Below are 18,713 nucleotides of genomic sequence, written 5' to 3'. Positions count from 1 at the left end.
CACTTCCTGTCTTTGTTGACAATATTTCCTAAATGATTTTGTGTTACTTAGTGGACAAATTAACTGCAATATGAACTTTGTTGGCAGCCCTGTTGATCCTTTAACCAGCAGTTAGAAGACGAGAAAACAGCAAAACACTGGCACTTGCATTATAACATAAGTTTATTATTATTAATAATATTTGTTTATTGTTATTGTTACTGCTGTTTGCTAGTGCTTAAATTATTTTGTTATATTGAAAATAACTGTAAAAGAACACTGAAAAAAAAGCAACCTCACACGTACTTCGGCAAACATCAGATGTGTGTGCTTTGGGGATGTTTTGCTTAGAACTAAGCCTGCAATAAAATAACACAATAGGTATCAGAGGACGGTTATTGGTTCAACGCATTACCACTTTTCTACTGACACGGGATAGTTTCAGATTCGCATTAAATACAAATCGAGGATTGATCGGGGAAAAATAAATTTAAAGTATTCGAATTTAGGCCGAATTATTTAGGAGTAATACTGCGGGGGTTTTTATAAAGTAAATTTACATTAATAGCTTAAAGACATTTACACACAACATATTCAATGGCATGCAGACATCCGTCGCTGTCGGACAGAAATGATCTAGGACACTGAATTATTATTATTGCTTCGTTGTTTTGGTAATTGATGGGTTAAATGAATGTAATCTATTGGGATAAATCAATTTAAAAGTTAGCCCTTAAAAGATGGTAATATACAGATAATCATAAAAGCAATTGATTAATTAATATCTGTTAATATTCCAGGAGACGTTGTGCCGGAATTTTACGCGTTAAATTTAGGAATAAGCGCAGAACTAAACCACATAACACTTGATCTGAAATAATGATATTCTTCATTTCAAATGCTTCTTCATAAATAAAAAATTAATGTTACCTTCACAGACTTATCTGTTGTTGATCGCTGTTTGTCAGAGCCAACAGTGGTGATCACAGCCTAACGCGTCAAACAGATTACTTCACGACCACTGTGTTACTTTAACAAGTACAAGTTTATTAAGAAATTCACAAACCTAGAAAAGAGGGAAAAGTGCTAATTAAAATGAAACATGGCCCCAACATGAATGAGACATTATAGCTAATCATGTTTATAAAAAAAATAATAATCAGAAAGATTAACAAACCCCGGCACTGCTGACGTCATAATGGCAATTATATCATACATACAAGGGATCAAGAAATATGAAAAACCCTGAATTGTATTTTTGTCGGTTGACGTATCTCGAACCAAACGTTCACCTTTGAGTTCATGACACGAGGGGAGGCTTCACCAGGCAGGCCTCACTCAGTGAGAGTTACCAAGGAGGCCAAACTGAGCTCTGATTCAATTACACATTAAAGGTCTGACTTAATTAGGGCATCTTATGGTCTCGTTTCATTTGGCAATCGTTTGGATAAGCCGTGCGTAAAGAGAGGTCATTACGCACACCAGTAACAAACAGCTGAAGCTATTTCAGCGACGTCTATCCCAATGAAAACAAAAAAGGCACATTTATGACTACAATACCAGTTTATGGCCATCAGTCTAAGTGTAAAACAGGCGCACGAAATGGCTCCCAGAGGTCGTGCTACCTGATGTGTCCTGGTGATTTTTCTTTACCTCCAGATTCCATTTTGTAAAACTTCCTCGACATCAGCTCGCGCATACCTCCCGATTTCTGTCTGTCAGCTGGACACAAGCAGCTTGTCAGAATAGTCTCTTTAAAAAAAAATACTCTTGGTTCTGTTTTGAAATCACAGGAATTTACTCTCACTCTCAGAGTCCTCATTTTACACAGACCATTTGGTAAACTTTAAATATCAATCCTCGTGTGTAACGCCGAGTGTTTGGTCTCGTGTTCCCAGTAAGAGCAGTGCATCATGGAGAGCTCCGCGGGCTGGCGGGAGCACGCGAACTGAAGGCCCGCTCCGTTACTGGAGGACACCGGAGGCGGTGCCGCGGTGGCCGGACTCAGCTGCTGGGCATGGTGTGGATGCGCGGGGTGGTGATGGTGACCCATGCCGTTGTAAGAGTTCACCATGCTGGGAAGCCCCATGCTCTGCACGCGAGAATAAGGGTTATAAGATGATGGGGCTGACAGTCCCTTCACGTTCACTGGACTCACGTTGCCGCTCGCCATCTGACAGGACGTGTATGACATGGGAGTGGGCGGCTGGCCTAGCGACCAAGAGTTGTTCATGAAGCTAGACTGCAGGTACTTAGGCGGGGACAGGTAGCCGTAGCCGTCTCCTCCGAACAAGGACTTCCCCGGCTGGAAGTGCGTCGGTGGAGGTCTGAACGGCCGCTTCATCCTGCGGCGCCTCCTGTAGTTCCCCTTCTCAAACATGTCCTCACAGGCCGGGTCGAGTGTCCAGTAATTCCCCTTCCTCTCCCCGCCGCCCTCACGCGGGACTTTGATGAAGCATTCGTTGAGACTCAGGTTGTGTCTGATGCTGTTCTGCCAACCTTTCTTATTTTTCTCATAGAAGGGGAACTTGCTGATGATATATTGGTAAATACCGGACAGAGTGAGGCGCTTCTCCGTGCTCTCCCGGATGGCCATGGCGATGAGAGCGACATAGGAGTAGGGTGGTTTCTGAGACGGATCAGGCTTCTCCGGGACCTTCTCCTGGACCGGCTCCTCTTTGGGTCGCTCTTTCTCTTTGGTCGTGTTGGTATCGTGGATCATTAATGCCATTGCGTCATCCTCCGGGCTTTGGTAAGTGGCCATCATTGCGCACACCAAAACAAAACAACTCCAGTCCAAGAGCCAAACCTCTTATTGGCGCCTGTTGCCTCGCTGAGCGAAGATATGTTGCAGAACCCCAGGATGCACCGAGAACTGAAAGCTGTCTTCCAAACTGTGCGCAGAAAAATCTTTATTTTGCTGCTCAGTAGGTGACATGCAGCAGACCTTCCTCTCTCGTCAACAGGGATTTTTCGAAACTGGTTTCTGATGGAGGAGCAACCCAAGTTGAGCTCTGTGAGTGAGTAAGCCCAGCCCTTTCCTCTTTTTTTTTTTCATGCACACTGACAGGCTGCTTTTGCTCCAATGCTCTCCATGGAGCGACGTAGTGCGTGGTGATTTGTGCGTATTTGAGGTCCGCCTCCGGTGCTTAACGTGAATGAAAAAATAATAAGCTCTTCTGAACAGCCTGAAATTCATTTTTTTATTACCCAGATCAAAATAGCACAATATGGACGTAAAAATATTGCATTGCAACAGGGAAAAAAAAGCCACAACCATCTATTACTTTAAACTTTTGGTAATTCATTTCCACAAATCTAAAGAATATGCAAAGCAAACAATGTCTTTACATTGAATTGCATGAAAAAACACGCGTAAATATATCAAAAGACAGAAAGAAAAAGACAGAGAAAGAAAGAGAAATGACTGGTCGTATAAAAGTTTGCATATGTAATTGCTATCTTCAGATCGGTTTCCTATACTGCACATAAAGAGAAATGCAACAACTTTATTTATCGCCTTGAGAAACAGTCGATTATTCAAACTATAACCAAATATATTTAAATATTAGTTTGACCAAGTTCTTCCAAATGGAGGCTTTCCTCTCTTTCCTAAACGGCTGCGTCTCCACAGAGCTGCTAAAACCTGCACAGACAGTGCTGCGTAATTAGCTCCCATAGAGGGAAGCGCAGGAGAGGTATACATTTCCCCCGGCCACCCATGAGGGTCCCTTCGGCTTTCTCTGGGAGTGTATTTCCGTGCTCTGGGAGTCTGTGCAGGTGGAACAGCATTGGCATGTGTGTCATCACCCTGCACCCAGTCTGCAGCCCGGCCGCAGCAGCTGAAGCGCGCCGAGAGCCAACCATCTCTCAACGTGCAATTACCACAGAGCCACAGTTTGAAGCGTTACAGTGCGATGTTATTCCTTGTTTCAATGTCTTTTTCACATGTTTAAGACGCAGAGCATTTCCTGATAATCTCAACACCACTAATATACCCCTGCTTTGTAAGTCTTTGGCTTAGTTAAAACATGACATCATTCCAACTGTTTAATACCAAACATTTTACAAAAAATAATACAGCTATCGGATAACACAAAACGAGAACATTTCAGTCATCAATTTGCAGATCAATGAAGTAATTTAGTTTAGACTAGAAACTTTTCTTTCCTAAGCTGTTATTAATTTGGGCTTTTAAAAATGGCGTTTACTTCCGTGAAACGCACATCAACAGAAATATTGTGTTTATACGTTTTTAGAATAAAGGAGAAACCACAATATAGAGCCCCTTTGTCCTTGCCCGCTTTGTGTTTACCTCATGATTTCGGGGGGTTGTTTAGTCTTTCCTTTATTGTTCCAGAGAAAGTCTGTGGTCTTCTCGTCTTCCCTGCTTCTGCACAGAAATAGAAGCAGGAATCACCCAACAGACTGTGGAGGGAAATCCTTTCCCAGTAATAATGCATCTAAGTTTGTCACACGGGTGTGTTTACGTGATTATTTCAACTTTTGCATTGGAGTGGAATAATAAAATATTTCAAATAAATGCAAACATATGGCTATGAAAAAATACAATATACCCTGCAGTTACATTGTGCATTTTAACATTAGAAATAGGCAGTAAACTATAGCTATAAATTCCACTTAATTCTAAGACAGTGAAATTCAGCTTTTTCTCATTTTACAGAGGAAACCCTAACCTTTCAAAGACCCCCTTCTGGTCCCGGTAGCTAGGCTATAGGCCTTTTTCACAGAAGATTTTTGTAGCATATCACAGTAGGAAAAGTGCAGGTGTTTATTTAGCAGCATTAATGATGGCTGTATTCCATTTAGCTGCTTTAATTTCATGGTCCTGGTTGTGCGCATGCTGACTGCTTGAATAGAACAGAACCATTGTTAAAGTTATTATTAACACCTGTGCTTTTCCTCCTGTTAGAAGTCAGAGTGTTCGCTGTGGAAAAAGCCCATATCACTCTATTAACACTGCTCTTATCTACTTACAGGCTAAAATGCTAACATGTAGCCATACATTTCGTTGGCCTATAAGAATAGCACATACAATGGGTATTAGCCTATAGCTGTTATGTTTTGACATTTTCTAAGCTATCAATGTAAACCACGATCTATAAAGTATTTTGTAGGGGTTATAAAATAATCCTGTGAGCCCACCTCTTGCAAATAAAGTTTTATGATTAGCTAATTGTCCTAAAAAACTTCGCTAATTAGCTACTTCACATGAACGAGCACTAATTAGCACCAACGTAGGGTTAAAGGCTATGCATCAGTTTGAGACTATAACAATTTTGTCTCTACGTACTGGACAACTCGCAGTGTGACTTGAAATTAAAGTTACTGGTCTCAATACTTTAGTTTCCTTCCCTTCCTCCATTACCTGTAACCTTAGCAGGTCGGAGCTGCAGCGGTCACGCGCGTCACGTCACAACAAAGCTGAAAACGTAGCATGTCGACAATCCGTAAACAAAACAAGGTCCCTGAAACACGAACTGGATGAAGGCTTTAGTGAGGCGCTCAGGAATGTTAATTTGATAGTAAAGCCTGTTTTTATAGGCGCTGACTTTAGTAGGCGATAAATAAACATGCAAACAAATAAATTAATGCGACCACATAATCTAAATAGCAATAAAAAAGGGGAATAATGGCAACAATGCAAAAAGCTAACAAATGCTAATTTGTTCGTTGTGGTATGGGCTTTGGGAAACGTTCTCTGTCAGTTATAGAGATTTTTTTTTACCATAATAAATAAATACACCTTTAGGAAAATGATACCCTGGGCTACTTTAGGCCTCTCTGACAACCAGGATCATTATTTCTCAAATGAAGGTAGCCTATATGTCACGTATGAGCAAAAACGGAGGCCATAAAATATGTAGGGTTTTTTTTAGAAATTAGCTGATAGCCTTAGCCTACACTGTCACAATGCACTGTACTCGTGGATAGGATCAGACAGCGGCATGCACTCCAGAGTATCACAGATGGAGAAGAGTCCATGTTTTCTTCCTACATAAATATACATCCTCTTTCAATAGCTTACCTCTCGAATATCGTGCAATAAAAAAGATCCAAGACGCACACACCAACACTTGTAACCCATAGAAACATTTGAAGAATAATATCCAAATTATGTGTCATAATCATGTTTGTTGTAATATGCCTAGGCTATATGAAACAATATATTAGTAATAACGCTTGTCTGTGCGTGCTGGGTCGCAGGCCACAGAAGCATACAGTATCTACCAAAGAGGAAGTACATTGCGAACATTGTGAACTGGGTGATTAAAAAAATACTTGCACAAATCCTTTAAGAACCTGGTTCACTGTGATATCTGTCCAACACACTCTATCTTTTATTTGACATGGCCCCCCTGTGTTTTTATAGCCTACGCGCGGTGTGCGTGTGGTACAATAAACCGAGGAGCCATCATTGTAACTGGCCGTAATGTAATTTGAAAGAGTGGAATTCCTGTCCTCGCGCACTTCCTGCCCTCGCAGGTCCTGGTGTAGGATGTTTATGATAGCGCGTGCGGGTGGAATGCGGCGGACGGATCCGCCGGGTCAGGTCGGGACCGGAGAACACCCGGGCTGCAGGCTTCAGTCAGGCTCTGGCAACAAGGTAAAAAAAATTAGAGAGAAATTAATTATTATTTATAATGAATTATTCCTAATATTAATTATATAATATTACCAATACAAGTAGTAATAATATGATTATGATTATTGTTACTATTACCCAATAGTAATAATAACAACAACAAAAATAATAATAATAATAATAATAATGATAATTGCAATTGGATAATAACAGCAATGCCCTGCCATACAATATAATAGTGTAATCAGCATAATGATAGCATAATGGCCGTCTTGTTACAATAAACATTGTGATAACTCAACTCCTAATCTTTCTTTTTCTTATTTAATCATTACTATATAATTATGAAAATAGTGTGGGTGTTTTAGAAGCAGTAGCCTTGTAATAGCAGACTATAATTCTTATTTATTATTAAAGCATACTGTGTGTAAAATTCACCATTAGTTTGTATTATATTATAAATGCAACATTTTATTTTAACCCCCATGGCTTATTTTTTTCCCAGGAACCTCAGCAGTTTAAAGACAAAGAGCGAACATTTAATTCATCTTTATCCTGTATGGAACAGATTCAAACATCCTCTGATACAGTTTAGATAGTTGAATAAATAAATCTTTATTCAATTTTTGGAAATTAATGGCATCAATTGGTTTATTTCCCCCCAAAGAAGCGTCTGGAAAAAATACTGGATTATGTTATTGTTGTGAGATCAACTTAACTGCTATATGGAGTGATTACGGTGCACCAAACTCATTTAGAAATTAAGCAGCCTATTAGAAATTAGAATTATGCGTGTACATTGCAATCAGTCACATGTATTGTTTCAACCTGAGCCCATATCCGTTGGTGCATCAGCCTTGGACTGTGTGTGTGAGGAGCGACGTGTCTCACGGCATGTCCCAGTTTGATCTCTCTGGGTTGGTCTCTGGTTCATTTGCATCTGGCTTCCCTGCATGATTAAACATCAACAAGACATTGCCTCTCCTCAATGGAATCCTTATGAGGTGCAGGAAAGACAGGCGGTATATAGGGGGGGGGGATGGAGGGATATAGAGAAATGAGGTGAAGAGGAAGAAGAAGAAGGATGTACCCTCAGCCCTCATGCAGCGTCTCCAACACGGCTCTTGTTCCTCTCAGAAAGAAGAGAGAGATAGAGCAAATAAACACTGACCACCAGATCTCCTTTACATCCCCGCCTGCATGGATTAAGGTCCAGGGAGGGATGCAGATGGAGGGGCAGGGTGGACAGGAACATAAACACATATGCATATGCACACATGGTCTTACTACTGAGGTGTCGTGTATGTTCGCATGCGCAACCACAAGACAAAAAGTGTTATTAAGGGGGCTGCTCTGCGGGTGGTGTGTGAGGGACATTTCCTTACTTTGTACAGTCCATCCCCTCTCCTCCAAACACTCAGATCATTGTGTGAGAGTAACACCCCTCCTCTTCCCTGCCATCAGGGCCTTCATTAACTCCAGTGCAGAGGGTGGTGTGTGTTTTTTTTTTTTTGGTTGCTCGGTTTGTTTACGTTTCTTATCGGCAGCAGGAAGACTATGGGAAGCTCTATGACCTTCCACAGTAACTCCTGTGACATGGACGGAGAGCCTGAAAGGGCAAAGGTGCCATGAATTCACTTTTATAGGAACACTTACAATTAATGCATAATTCTCAGAAACAGCACGACAGATACGCCCGAGTTTGTAAACATAAACATAAATATTACATCATTTTATTTTATGACACTAAGGGTTGTTCTAATATTCTTATAGGTTTATTTTAATGTACCCTGTTACTGTTTAGTTGATTAAGACCTACCTACCTTACTACCTTCTTTCTTACCTACCTACCTACCTACCTACCTACCTACCTACCTACCCACTTTCTTACCTACCTTCTTTCCTCCCTCCCTCCCTCCCTCCCTCCCTTTCTTTCCTCCATTTCTACCTACCTTTCTACTTTCCTACCAACTAACCTACCTACCTTTCTTCTTTTCCTTTCTACCAACCAACCTACCTACTTTCCTTACCTACCTAGCTACCTTCCTTCCTTTCCTTCCAACCTTTCTACCTTCTTTGCTTCCTACCTTTCTACCTACCTACCTACCTTCCTTCCTACCTACCTACCTTCCTTTCCTGCCTACCAGCCTACCTACCTACCTACCTTCCATTCTACCCATCTCCCTACCTACCTATTTCAGAAATTGCAACACACAGCTTAACTAAACTAAACTAACAGTTAAAGTAAAAAGTAAGTCGCCTTAATATCGGACAAAATTGCTTGAACACGTCTGCATTAAGTAAAAATCTGTAAGTATATTTGGATATTTATGTTAGAATTATGTGCAGAACTACATGCAGATATCAATAATGGACAGTCATTTTCTGAAAGTGCAATTATAGAAAAATCGAAAGTTGCATGGGAAGCAATAGAGGAGATAAAGGGAGAAAAAAAGAGCTCCGAACAATCCCAAAAGATAAATCAGAGAGAGGAGGGAGGTGAGGAGAGAGGACAGAGCAGAGGACAGCCACATTGTGTTGTTGCTAACCTTTACGCAGAGGTGAAGTGCTGCAGCCTCCTGCCAACAAGATTCCCTTTGAGGTTTTCTTGAACCGCTGCCAGGGCTTCAATGATTCACAGGAGCACAAGTATGTGAGTGCTGTGTGTGTGTGTGTGTGTGTGTGTGTGTGTGTGTGTGTGTGTGTGTGTGTGTGTGTTCAAGCTGAAGGAGAGCTTTTGAGTCAACAAGATAGTGTGTTTGTGCATGTACTTTATATTTACATGAGAGGTTAAGAGGGAGATAAGGGGAGAGAAATGAGAAAATGAATGATTATTTCAGCTCTGAGTGAGAGTGAAAAAGCCGAGATTTTCCTCCTCACAATCTAAACTTCCTCCAAACTCACCGGCTGAACCCGTTTCACCCCCGAAACATCTTCAGCCAGACTCACGCTTTAAAAAATCCCCACGTGACCTCAAACCGTTTCCACATCTTCATCCCGGCCTGGGGATTAGATTTCATTCCAAATCAAAACAAGTCACTTCGTTAGAGGTAATTACACAGGTAGCCTCCCTCGCTGGGCAAACAAACATGGCTGCCAGCTGACACCCTGAAGACAGATCAAAGCGTGAACTGACAAGGAAAGAAGACACACATTCACACACCGGCTTGTTAACCACTCACACCCTCATACTAGCGGTATAAAAGCGTCTGTGTGAGCTTGCATATGGATGCACGGTCATCTTCACACACTTCCCTTATGAAGGCAGGGGGATTCTGCAGTTGAAAGATGGAGGGGAATGGGAGGTGAATAGAGTGACCTTTACAGTTGAGCTGCATGTGAGAATAGTGTGTGTTAATGGTGCAGAACAGCAAAGATGTGCTGCGTCGTCTGTGGTAGGGGTGCTGCTCTGCTCTGGTGGTCTGCATGTTAGCCTGGTGAGGAATGATATCGGATACGGTGGATGTGTAACCTGTCAGTGTGGCTCTTTTCTATGACACAGATTCACAGTGAGTTGTAGACATTTGAAATAAAGCAGGATGGTATGTTTGCTGTCAGAAAACACAACTTACACATGCACAGGACCAGCAAAGAGATGAGACGTACCGCTTTGTCAACACGGGTCGCCAACATCGACACAAACCAAAAGCTCCTCGCAGTAGCTTGAAGTTATTTTATTTATAGGACAGCTGAAGAGAGACAGGAAACGCCGGGAGGAGAGAGTGGAGGATGGGGAGTCTGCTCTACCAGCTGAGCTAAAGTTATTCTTACTTTGATCAATGTAAAATACAACATGTTGAAAAAATGACTTTGTGACGTTGTCGGTAATGTTGGCTGCTTCACTTTCATCCGGTCGTGGTTCCTTAGACGCTCCTCGTTGTGGTTCAGTTTCCCTATCTTGTCTGTTTCGTCTTTATACGTTGAATATGCCAAAGAAATCCTCTTTTCTATGCTTTATTGTCCCATCCATTCATGTTGCAATCAGTTTAAGAAGGCAGCGTGCAATTATGACAAAGAAATATAATCAATTTTTACACTGTGGTTCTGCCACAGCGCCGCAACGAAGCTCAGCTGTCATGCCACCTTTGCCATTTTACATTAAGCATGCAATGCCTGGGTAAAGCCGCCCCAGTGTGTATTTTTACATAGCGTTCTGCGTTGTGAAAGCAAAATGTGCACAAGGTTTAAAAAAAACAAAAAAACAGGGCGTGCTTCACATACACACAAACACACACACTCACGGCTCAGAGGCGGAACGACTTCGCTCCCACATGAGGCCTCCGTGCGCTTACATAGAAGACGAAACGTAACAGAGGCGTAATAATCCTGACTTGAACTGGCAGTGTAAAAAGGGGCTACTAATTCCCCTGAAATGGATTAATGCTAAAGTAACGAGACTGTTTTGAAAAATAAATAGTATAAAGTACAGATATTAGTGTAAAAATGAAGGGGGTAAAAGTGAGTAAAAAAATGTCAGAAAAATAATACATCAAGTAAAGTACAGGTACAAGTAACAAAGTGTTAGTGCTTTGTTAGCGCCACACCTGATTGAAGCCGCTTTCATGGCTTGTTCCACGCTCACATTCACACCTACGGGCAATTTAGTCACCAATGAACCTAACGAGCATGTCTTTGGACTGTGGGAGGAAGCCGGAGTACTCGGATGCTCGGGGAGAACATGTAAACTCCACACAGAAAGGCCCACTATGTTCGAACTGGGATTCAAACAAGGAACCTTTTAGTTGTGAGGCGACAGCGCTAACCACTGCAGCCCCGTGCAGCCCATTATCCTAGTTCTTATTGCTCGTAATAGAGGCTTTCACAGCCCATGCGATCGAGGCAGATGGCACCAAAGAGTCTGGTTCTTTTTTTTCTTGTCACTGTTGCAAAGTTCTTCCTCATGGTGGTTGAACGTTGGGTCTCTCTAAACAATGAAACAGAGTATGACCTAGACCTGCCTTATCTGTAAAATGTCCTGCTTAACTTGTGTTATAATTTGGTGCTATAAAGAAAATGATTGTTTGAAAGTGTTTGTATTGAATACTTGTCTTCACAATAACCTCTGCTAAAGTGCAGAGAATACTCTGTGCACACGTCTGTTTCTCTTTCTCTTTCCAACACACCCTGCAGCCTCCCTTTGAACCACGCTGTCGTCAAGGCGACCAGGCAAGGTTATTCTTGACATGCCAGCCTACCTGTGTACAATAGAGCAGAGTGTATGTGGGTTGCAGTGAATAAGGTAAGAGATGTTATCTAATCGCTGCGTGGAAAGAGCGCAGACAGTCTCCCCTGAACACCAGCTGTCCTTTCTGCTCTCTCTGCTTGTTTTCTTGCTCTCTCATCAGCGTGCCGTGTGTGCTCTTGTGTTGCTCCTTTATCTCCTCATCTCTTGATTATTCATTAAGCGTAGGTATAGCTCGGGGTCTATGCTATGCTACTTTGCTAATGACAATCTTACTGATAGGTTCAACAGAAGCTGTTGTAAGAGATGGATGCCATGCATTACAGGTTAAAGCCACTGGAAACCCCCCGATCGGTAATAGCATTCAAACCATATCATTTAGGGTTTATGTGCAAAATAGAAAGCATCAATTACTGAAAATTAGATTCAAGACAAATTGGGAATATTGCTGTTGGGAACCGGATGGTGTTCTGGTTCAAGTCCCAGTACGGTCCAACCATTGAGTTGGGGCTGGTAGCTGGAGAGGTGCCAGTTCGGTCTCCATTGTCCATAGGGTCCTGTTTGTGCGTGTGTGTATTTCGGGCCTATGTTTGTGTAGCAGTAGAGATTATGTCTTCTTCGTCTCTCTGACGGCCTTTCTGATATTGGGTTGAATTGCGCGTGGTCACGCTTGGCTTTTTATTACAAGAATAGTGCAATTTGTTCTGCAAAAAAAAACAGCCATCAGGCAGCCGTGGCTAAGAGGTAGAGTGGGTCGCCCTGCAATTGAAAGATCACCGGTTTGATCCCCATCTCTTCCATGTCGAAGCAGCCAAGCTACTCGAGGTTTTGCAAGGCGTAAATTAGTGTACGAATATCTTTTTGAAAGGGTGAATGTGACATGTAGCTTAAAAGACTCTAAGTGTTATATCAGTGTGGTCCATTTACCAATTTCTATGTGTAGTTACATGGCAGCTATGTGGCTGTCTATACCCAGCATTAGCATCACCTGCTGCAGGAGTTTAGCACGGGTCTATGACAAAAACTATTAGGCAGCCGATGTGGAGCATCTCCGGAGGGAGTTTACTAGCTTTTAATACACAGCCTTAATTTAGCATTGCATTATAGCTCTGAGAAAAGATAGGGGCACCTTAGTTAGAGTTGCAGGCTTACTGCTAACCATGACAAATTGAAATAAGTTCTTTTGAAATGTCCTGATCTTTACTTGCTTCTGATTCTGCCAATCGCCATTGTTGTATGCAGAGCCACGCAGATGTCAATCAAAACATGACTGGCCACGCCCACACAGTCTCGAGAAATGGTCTCAAGACAGAAAAATCGATCGATCAAAGCGTTTTTTGGATGAAAGTTTTGTAACAGTTTTGTAATAGTTTTATTTTCACTCAGATTTTAGTGGATGCTTATAAAGACTCTGAACTTTAATATCATGTATTAACGTGCTGCTACATGTGCACATGTTTGGCTGTTTTACAGGAGAAAGGAAACAAAAGTGACGTAGTGCAGTATTAGAGACTCAATGAAAAACACATTTTAAGATTTGAATATATTCATGAAGTTTATGGTTTTGACCGGATGAGTTTTTATTTTTTTCAAACTGAATAAATGACCCCAAACAAACGAAACACTTGAGAAACCAAGTTTCCAAAAGGGACTTTCTGAGACTCTGAATTCGTCATTTTCATCCAGCACATGATGCTGCCAGTGCTGCGAGATGATGTTTTCGAGGCCTCCGCCGCTGACTTCAAACAGATCCAGTGAATATATTTTGAGGATGAGATCTCTAAACCACACGCAACCACCAAAACACACTGCGCTCGGCCAACACAGTGTCACTCTCTGCAGGATCCGTTTGCACACGGCACACCGCACAAACCTCCCTTAACTCCAGCGCTCCTGCCTCCGCCATGACCGCAATAACAAACAGGAAAACCAGGCAATGGAACACACACACGCACGGAGAGACGGAATCACACAAACAGCTCGCACAGTGGCTGTGGTAACCTTGAGGATGGGTTAGCAGAGGATGAGAGGAGAGTTTAGAGTTCCAGCTGGAGGACAGCCAAATCCTCTCCTGCTCCACATGGACGAGTCAGAGTCATCTAATCACTGCTGGAAAATACACGTGTGGTTAATAGGAATATTGATCCATCTAAGCTCAGTATTCTATCTAGAGCCTTATTTTAAAGTCCAAAGTTCTTGAACAGTGTTATGGTTCAAGGACTTTTTAGCGAGGAAATGAGAGTGCGAAACATTGACAAATATTTTGCTCATTAATGTTTGTTCATAACTTTTCCAAGTCTGTGAAATTCATGCAAGCAAGTGGAGCTGTTGGTACAATCAGGGTCATGTAAATGCAAAGGGTGTGTCTCAGCAAAAAGAGGCAAGAAAATGTTTATAAGAAATATCTTAAGAAAAACATTAGCGAAAAAAAAAAAAGAAGAAGTCAGCCATTTTTTGAGGAAAGAATAACTTCAGAGTATGTTCTATTAAGTTTAATGATTTATTACTGCTACCAGCTCCAGTCATGTTTTAATAAGTTCAATTCCTGACTGCTTTTCTTTGCTCTTACCCTTTTTATTCATTTATTCATTTATTTTTGGTCTCCTCTCTCCTCTTCTTTTGCCCCCGCGGTCTCGTGTCTGGCCATGTTGTAAGGGCTCTCCTGCTGCCTTCTGGGCCTGGGTTTGGGTTTTGTGACTTGCTTTGCCCGGCTGTCAAAGCACTTTGTAAACTCTTGTTTTTAAAGGTGCTATATAAATAAAGTTATTATTATTATTGTTAATTACCTTGTAAAAATCCTCCCAAGGCATCTCCTCCGTTTCCCTCATTAAAACTTCCTGACTCTGCATAGGCCACTATGCACATTTCCAACTGCCTCTTCTGTCGCAAAAACAAAACACGTCTCTGCCATCGTTTAGTGGCAACTTGTTAAAACTTAGCAAGCTTGAAATGTAGTACTTAGTAGTAGTAATGTTAACGTTAGTAGTCAGGAGTGAGTTTGCAAAAATTACAATGACGGTTACAGCTGGCTCGCGCATCGCTGAAGTGGTTGCCATTGGTTACACATAATGATATGCATAGCATCACCCCGTCCATTAACGGGATTGGCTCCTTAGGTTTGTGTCGTCTCAAACCTGCCAATCTGAAAGCGTGTTGTTCAGCCTGTCCTTGGTACACTGCAGTTTAAAAGCAGACAGGCCCAGCCATGGAGATGATGCTGATGTTGTCCCTGATAAGTCTTGTAGCACATGAAGAACAGCACATGGAGATGTTTACAAGGTTAAACACTTTAAAGAATTAAAAATAATAGTTAAACTTTCAAATGCTGCAAATGCAGTATATTAATAAACCACCTGAAAGTCATATCGTTTACAAGAAAACAACTCATTGCATGAGTGGAGCGCTGGCAGTTTGTTGTAAGTCATAAAGTATGTTTTTCAATAACGATGAATGTGACAGTAATGAGCTGGTGTTAAACGTTCTGCATGTTGCATTTAAGTGAGCAAAAGTGACTTTATTTTTGTGGGAAATTTGATCCTCATTATTAACTGTTTTGTTTCTAAACAAAGTCAAAAGTAGAACAGAAAGTAGAACAGCAACATTTGAGGAACAGGTGGCTGTCATTTTGATACCCTGCAAGGTGACATCCATCACTGCTTGATTCAGCGTCACGGGGGGAAAAGAGGAGTATTAGAGAAGAGGACCACGTCCCAGGGAGAGCAGAGCAGGGCGAGGGCAGAGAAAGGGGGATAAAAGGAGGGAGGGAGCGCTTCCTTTGCTGCGTTTTCCCCTCAGGGCAGAGAGGAGGAGGAGGAGGAGGAGGAGGAGGAGGAGGAGGAGGAGAGGGGCTGCTCCCCCGACAGATCTGAAGATGTCCTGTTTTGCTTTTCCTCTGCTCTCCCTCTTCCTGCAGGAAGCAACATCACGCTGGGCACCAAAGCTTTGGCAAGCGGCGGCCATTCAGATCTGGTACTGATGTGCGCTGCCTACAGATGTAATAGTTCAATAATGGGTAGAAATACAGATGTGCAGGAGTCAAATGTAATTGATGTAAAAGGCAGAAGTGGTCGCTGTGTTTGTGTCTTTGGTGGAATATTTGAATTATATTACATGTGCCTTACGTGACAAAACTGTGCAAATATTTTTGGTAAAACAAGTAGGGAAATTTTCTTGGCTTTATATATTGACTTATAGAAACTTGTAGAAACTTTAAAAGGCAATAAAAAAGTCACTGGAATCATATCAGAGATAACTGAAAGTTGGAACGATGAAATTGCGGTCAAAGTAAAAGTGCTGAAATGAATTCAAGTGGCAGAATAAGGGGATCTAGATGTAGCTGAAGTGTTAATTAAGTGTGCTCATTTTGTGGAATTTGAAAGATAAAAAGAGAGAAGATAACGTGGAAAAGTTTCAGTATTATTCTCAGCACTAACCGGAGTTAAAGGGTTATATAAGTGTGGTATTTTTTCCACCAGGGCCGCTAAACATGGTCTTTACACGGCTTCTTTTTGTCTGGCTGTAATTCATGACTGCAGTTGTATTTCACGTTTTGTGTGCATGTGAAAAAAAATTGCATGCAAGTAAAAAAAAAAAAAGTGTCCTCTCACATTCAAGTTTGGAAGTTTTGCAGGCGTAGATTCTGTGCAACGTTTTTGTAGCAATAGAAACTATTTGTGTACGTGTACTTAAAATTTGTGCCACAATATTTTTCCACTTTGAGATTACACAAAGTCAGAGTGGCAGACGGACAAATTTCCTATCTGCATGTGTGACCCTGAAGTAAAGAGCATGTTTTTTTTAACCGTTAACTAACCAGCCAATCAGCTCGCCTCCACGGTGTCCACTGACCATCCAATCAGAGGAAGCTGTTGTTTTGCAAAGAAGCGCGACATATCTCTTTTATCTATGTCAAAAAGTCTCCTATAAGGCGGTGGTGGTGAGCTAGCCTCTTTTTCCTTACATGCTCTCGGTGCTAAAGAGCAGAGTTGCTACAACACCACTGAGTTAGACTAGAGCCAATGTTATATGAAAAAAAAACACTCTTATTTAAGAACAATGCGCTACAGTAAACCATTTATTCTGTATTATAAATCCAGATACATTCCTAGACGCGTTCTGAACTGTGTCTTTGGTTTAGAGAGCATGCAACTTAAATTTGCAGATGAAACACTTCAAACAGCTATTATTATAATAATAAAATGAAAATGAAAAGAAGTTGAAATTTAAATACCACCGATACGACAGGAAGTGAAATAAATAAACGTGATGTCAGAAGTGCAACAACAGAATAAAGATTAACTCCTGTAAAAAAAAAACACGTCAGCAGTTAAAGCAGTTTACATATAAGTTAAAGATAAACTCATGGCAGCATGCATCAATAGAACAGCTCAATTTTCATGAAACCAAGCTGACCATACTAAACGTGTAAGGTACCACACACACTCACAGCTGTCACGTTCATTCATAAAATGTAACATCCTGAAATAATATTTAAAAATGCACACATACACACACACTGAGGTCACTGTGGTGACTTTTGTTCTCATATCTGTCCACACTTTAGTATTTCGCACTGACATCATCACCAACACACACACACACCACACACACACACACACACACGCCCAGTGCAGCCTCTGCAGCTCCCAGGACACACTGCTGCTCGCACAGTGTCTGTCCAGGACCGGGCCTTCTCGTTCTCTTCCTCCTCTCCACAAAAGTCTCTCTCGCTTTCCTCCGCTCTCCTCTCACCATTCACTCACACTGACTGCCTCCGTGTGTGTGTGTGTGTGTGTGTGTGTGTGTGTTTTCCTCTCATTCTTAGACTTTATCTCTGGATCAGATAAGGCTCTTGGTACTGGTCTTAAACCTTCAGCAGATCTGTCCAAACACATGAGCTCATGTCAGAGCGCCGCTGCTGCCTGTTAACTCCATGAGCTAATAAAGAGCCCATGTGTTGGTTATTCAGGCCGTGTGGAGGTGTGGCGGGCCGAGGTTGCTTTCTTCATCTTATTTTCTCATCCTGCTGCTTCGTGTTGATCTCCTCAGTCTCATTCTTCAACCTCCTTTTTTAACCTACTTTCTCTTTGTCTCTACATCCAGCTACATGACGCTAACAGCTTGAATTTGATCGCGTTAGCACTATCAGATGTGGAGATCTCCAACACAGGGTGTAGTCAAGACAACAAAGCTGAAGCCACACAGGTAGAGCTGGGCGAGACCTGCATGAAGGTCTTTTGGTGGTATGTGTGCGTGTGTGTGCGCTACATGCTTTAGTACAAAGCAAGAACAATGGCTGGGTATGTGAATTTTGTGTGCGCACGTGTATTTCATCACCCTGTGTGGCTGTTTGGTGACTGGCCTGTGTGTGCAAGAGTGTGTGTGTGTGTGTATTACATCCCTGCAGGGAGGGGAGGGGGTCCGTCAGGAGGGGACTAAGGTTACCCCCTGATACAGGCAGCGCGGGGTCATCCCGCGGCGGGACACTTCTCAGGGGCGACCCCGCCGCCCCTCGTGGCCCCCCGAGCAGACGGGACTTCTGAGGAGAGAAGAGGAAGGACCAGAGGAGAGACCCCCGGAGAACAGGACCCCCGGTCTGCCCTAGACCCCGGCACCCCGGCCCCGGCAGGGCCCGACCCAGGCCCAATGTGTTCCCAATCAGGAGAAACACAAACAATACTTTTATTAAAGAGAGCAGGCTGCTGAGGCCAGCCGCACAGACACACACACACAGGAACACACATTTCTTCCCTTTAAATATAAACTGGAGCTAAATGTATTTTTTTTTATCAACCCAAAGATTGTAAATCAGCAAATAAGTGTAAAATCACTATTATCACCATCACCCACGACCCCGACTCCTGCCTTCCCTTTCCTCCTCCGCCTCCTCTCGCCTCCATTCTTCTCGGTCTCTATCCGGGAAAACAAACGGAGGGATTAGGGATT

At 42.3% G+C, this 18,713-nt stretch overlaps 1 protein-coding gene across 1 annotated transcript; it reads right to left on the bottom strand.

The window, feature by feature from the left end:
- Positions 1-1,005: 1,005 nt before the first annotated feature.
- foxl2a (forkhead box L2a) lies at positions 1,006-3,014 on the bottom strand. Its single transcript, XM_069676632.1, has one exon. The coding sequence runs from the start codon at positions 2,744-2,746 to the stop codon at positions 1,826-1,828; it is 921 nt and encodes a 306-aa protein (XP_069532733.1). The 5' UTR covers positions 2,747-3,014; the 3' UTR covers positions 1,006-1,825.
- Between the last annotated feature and the right edge of the window lie 15,699 nt (positions 3,015-18,713).

Source organism: Semicossyphus pulcher, unplaced genomic scaffold, assembly GCF_022749685.1.
Source record: "Semicossyphus pulcher isolate SPU_LCO1_2020_fin unplaced genomic scaffold, fSemPul1.0.p SCAF_26, whole genome shotgun sequence".
Taxonomy (NCBI): domain Eukaryota; kingdom Metazoa; phylum Chordata; class Actinopteri; order Labriformes; family Labridae; genus Semicossyphus; species Semicossyphus pulcher.
The sequence above is the reverse complement of the archived record's forward strand: the minus strand, read 5'-3'. Positions and strand labels throughout refer to the sequence as shown.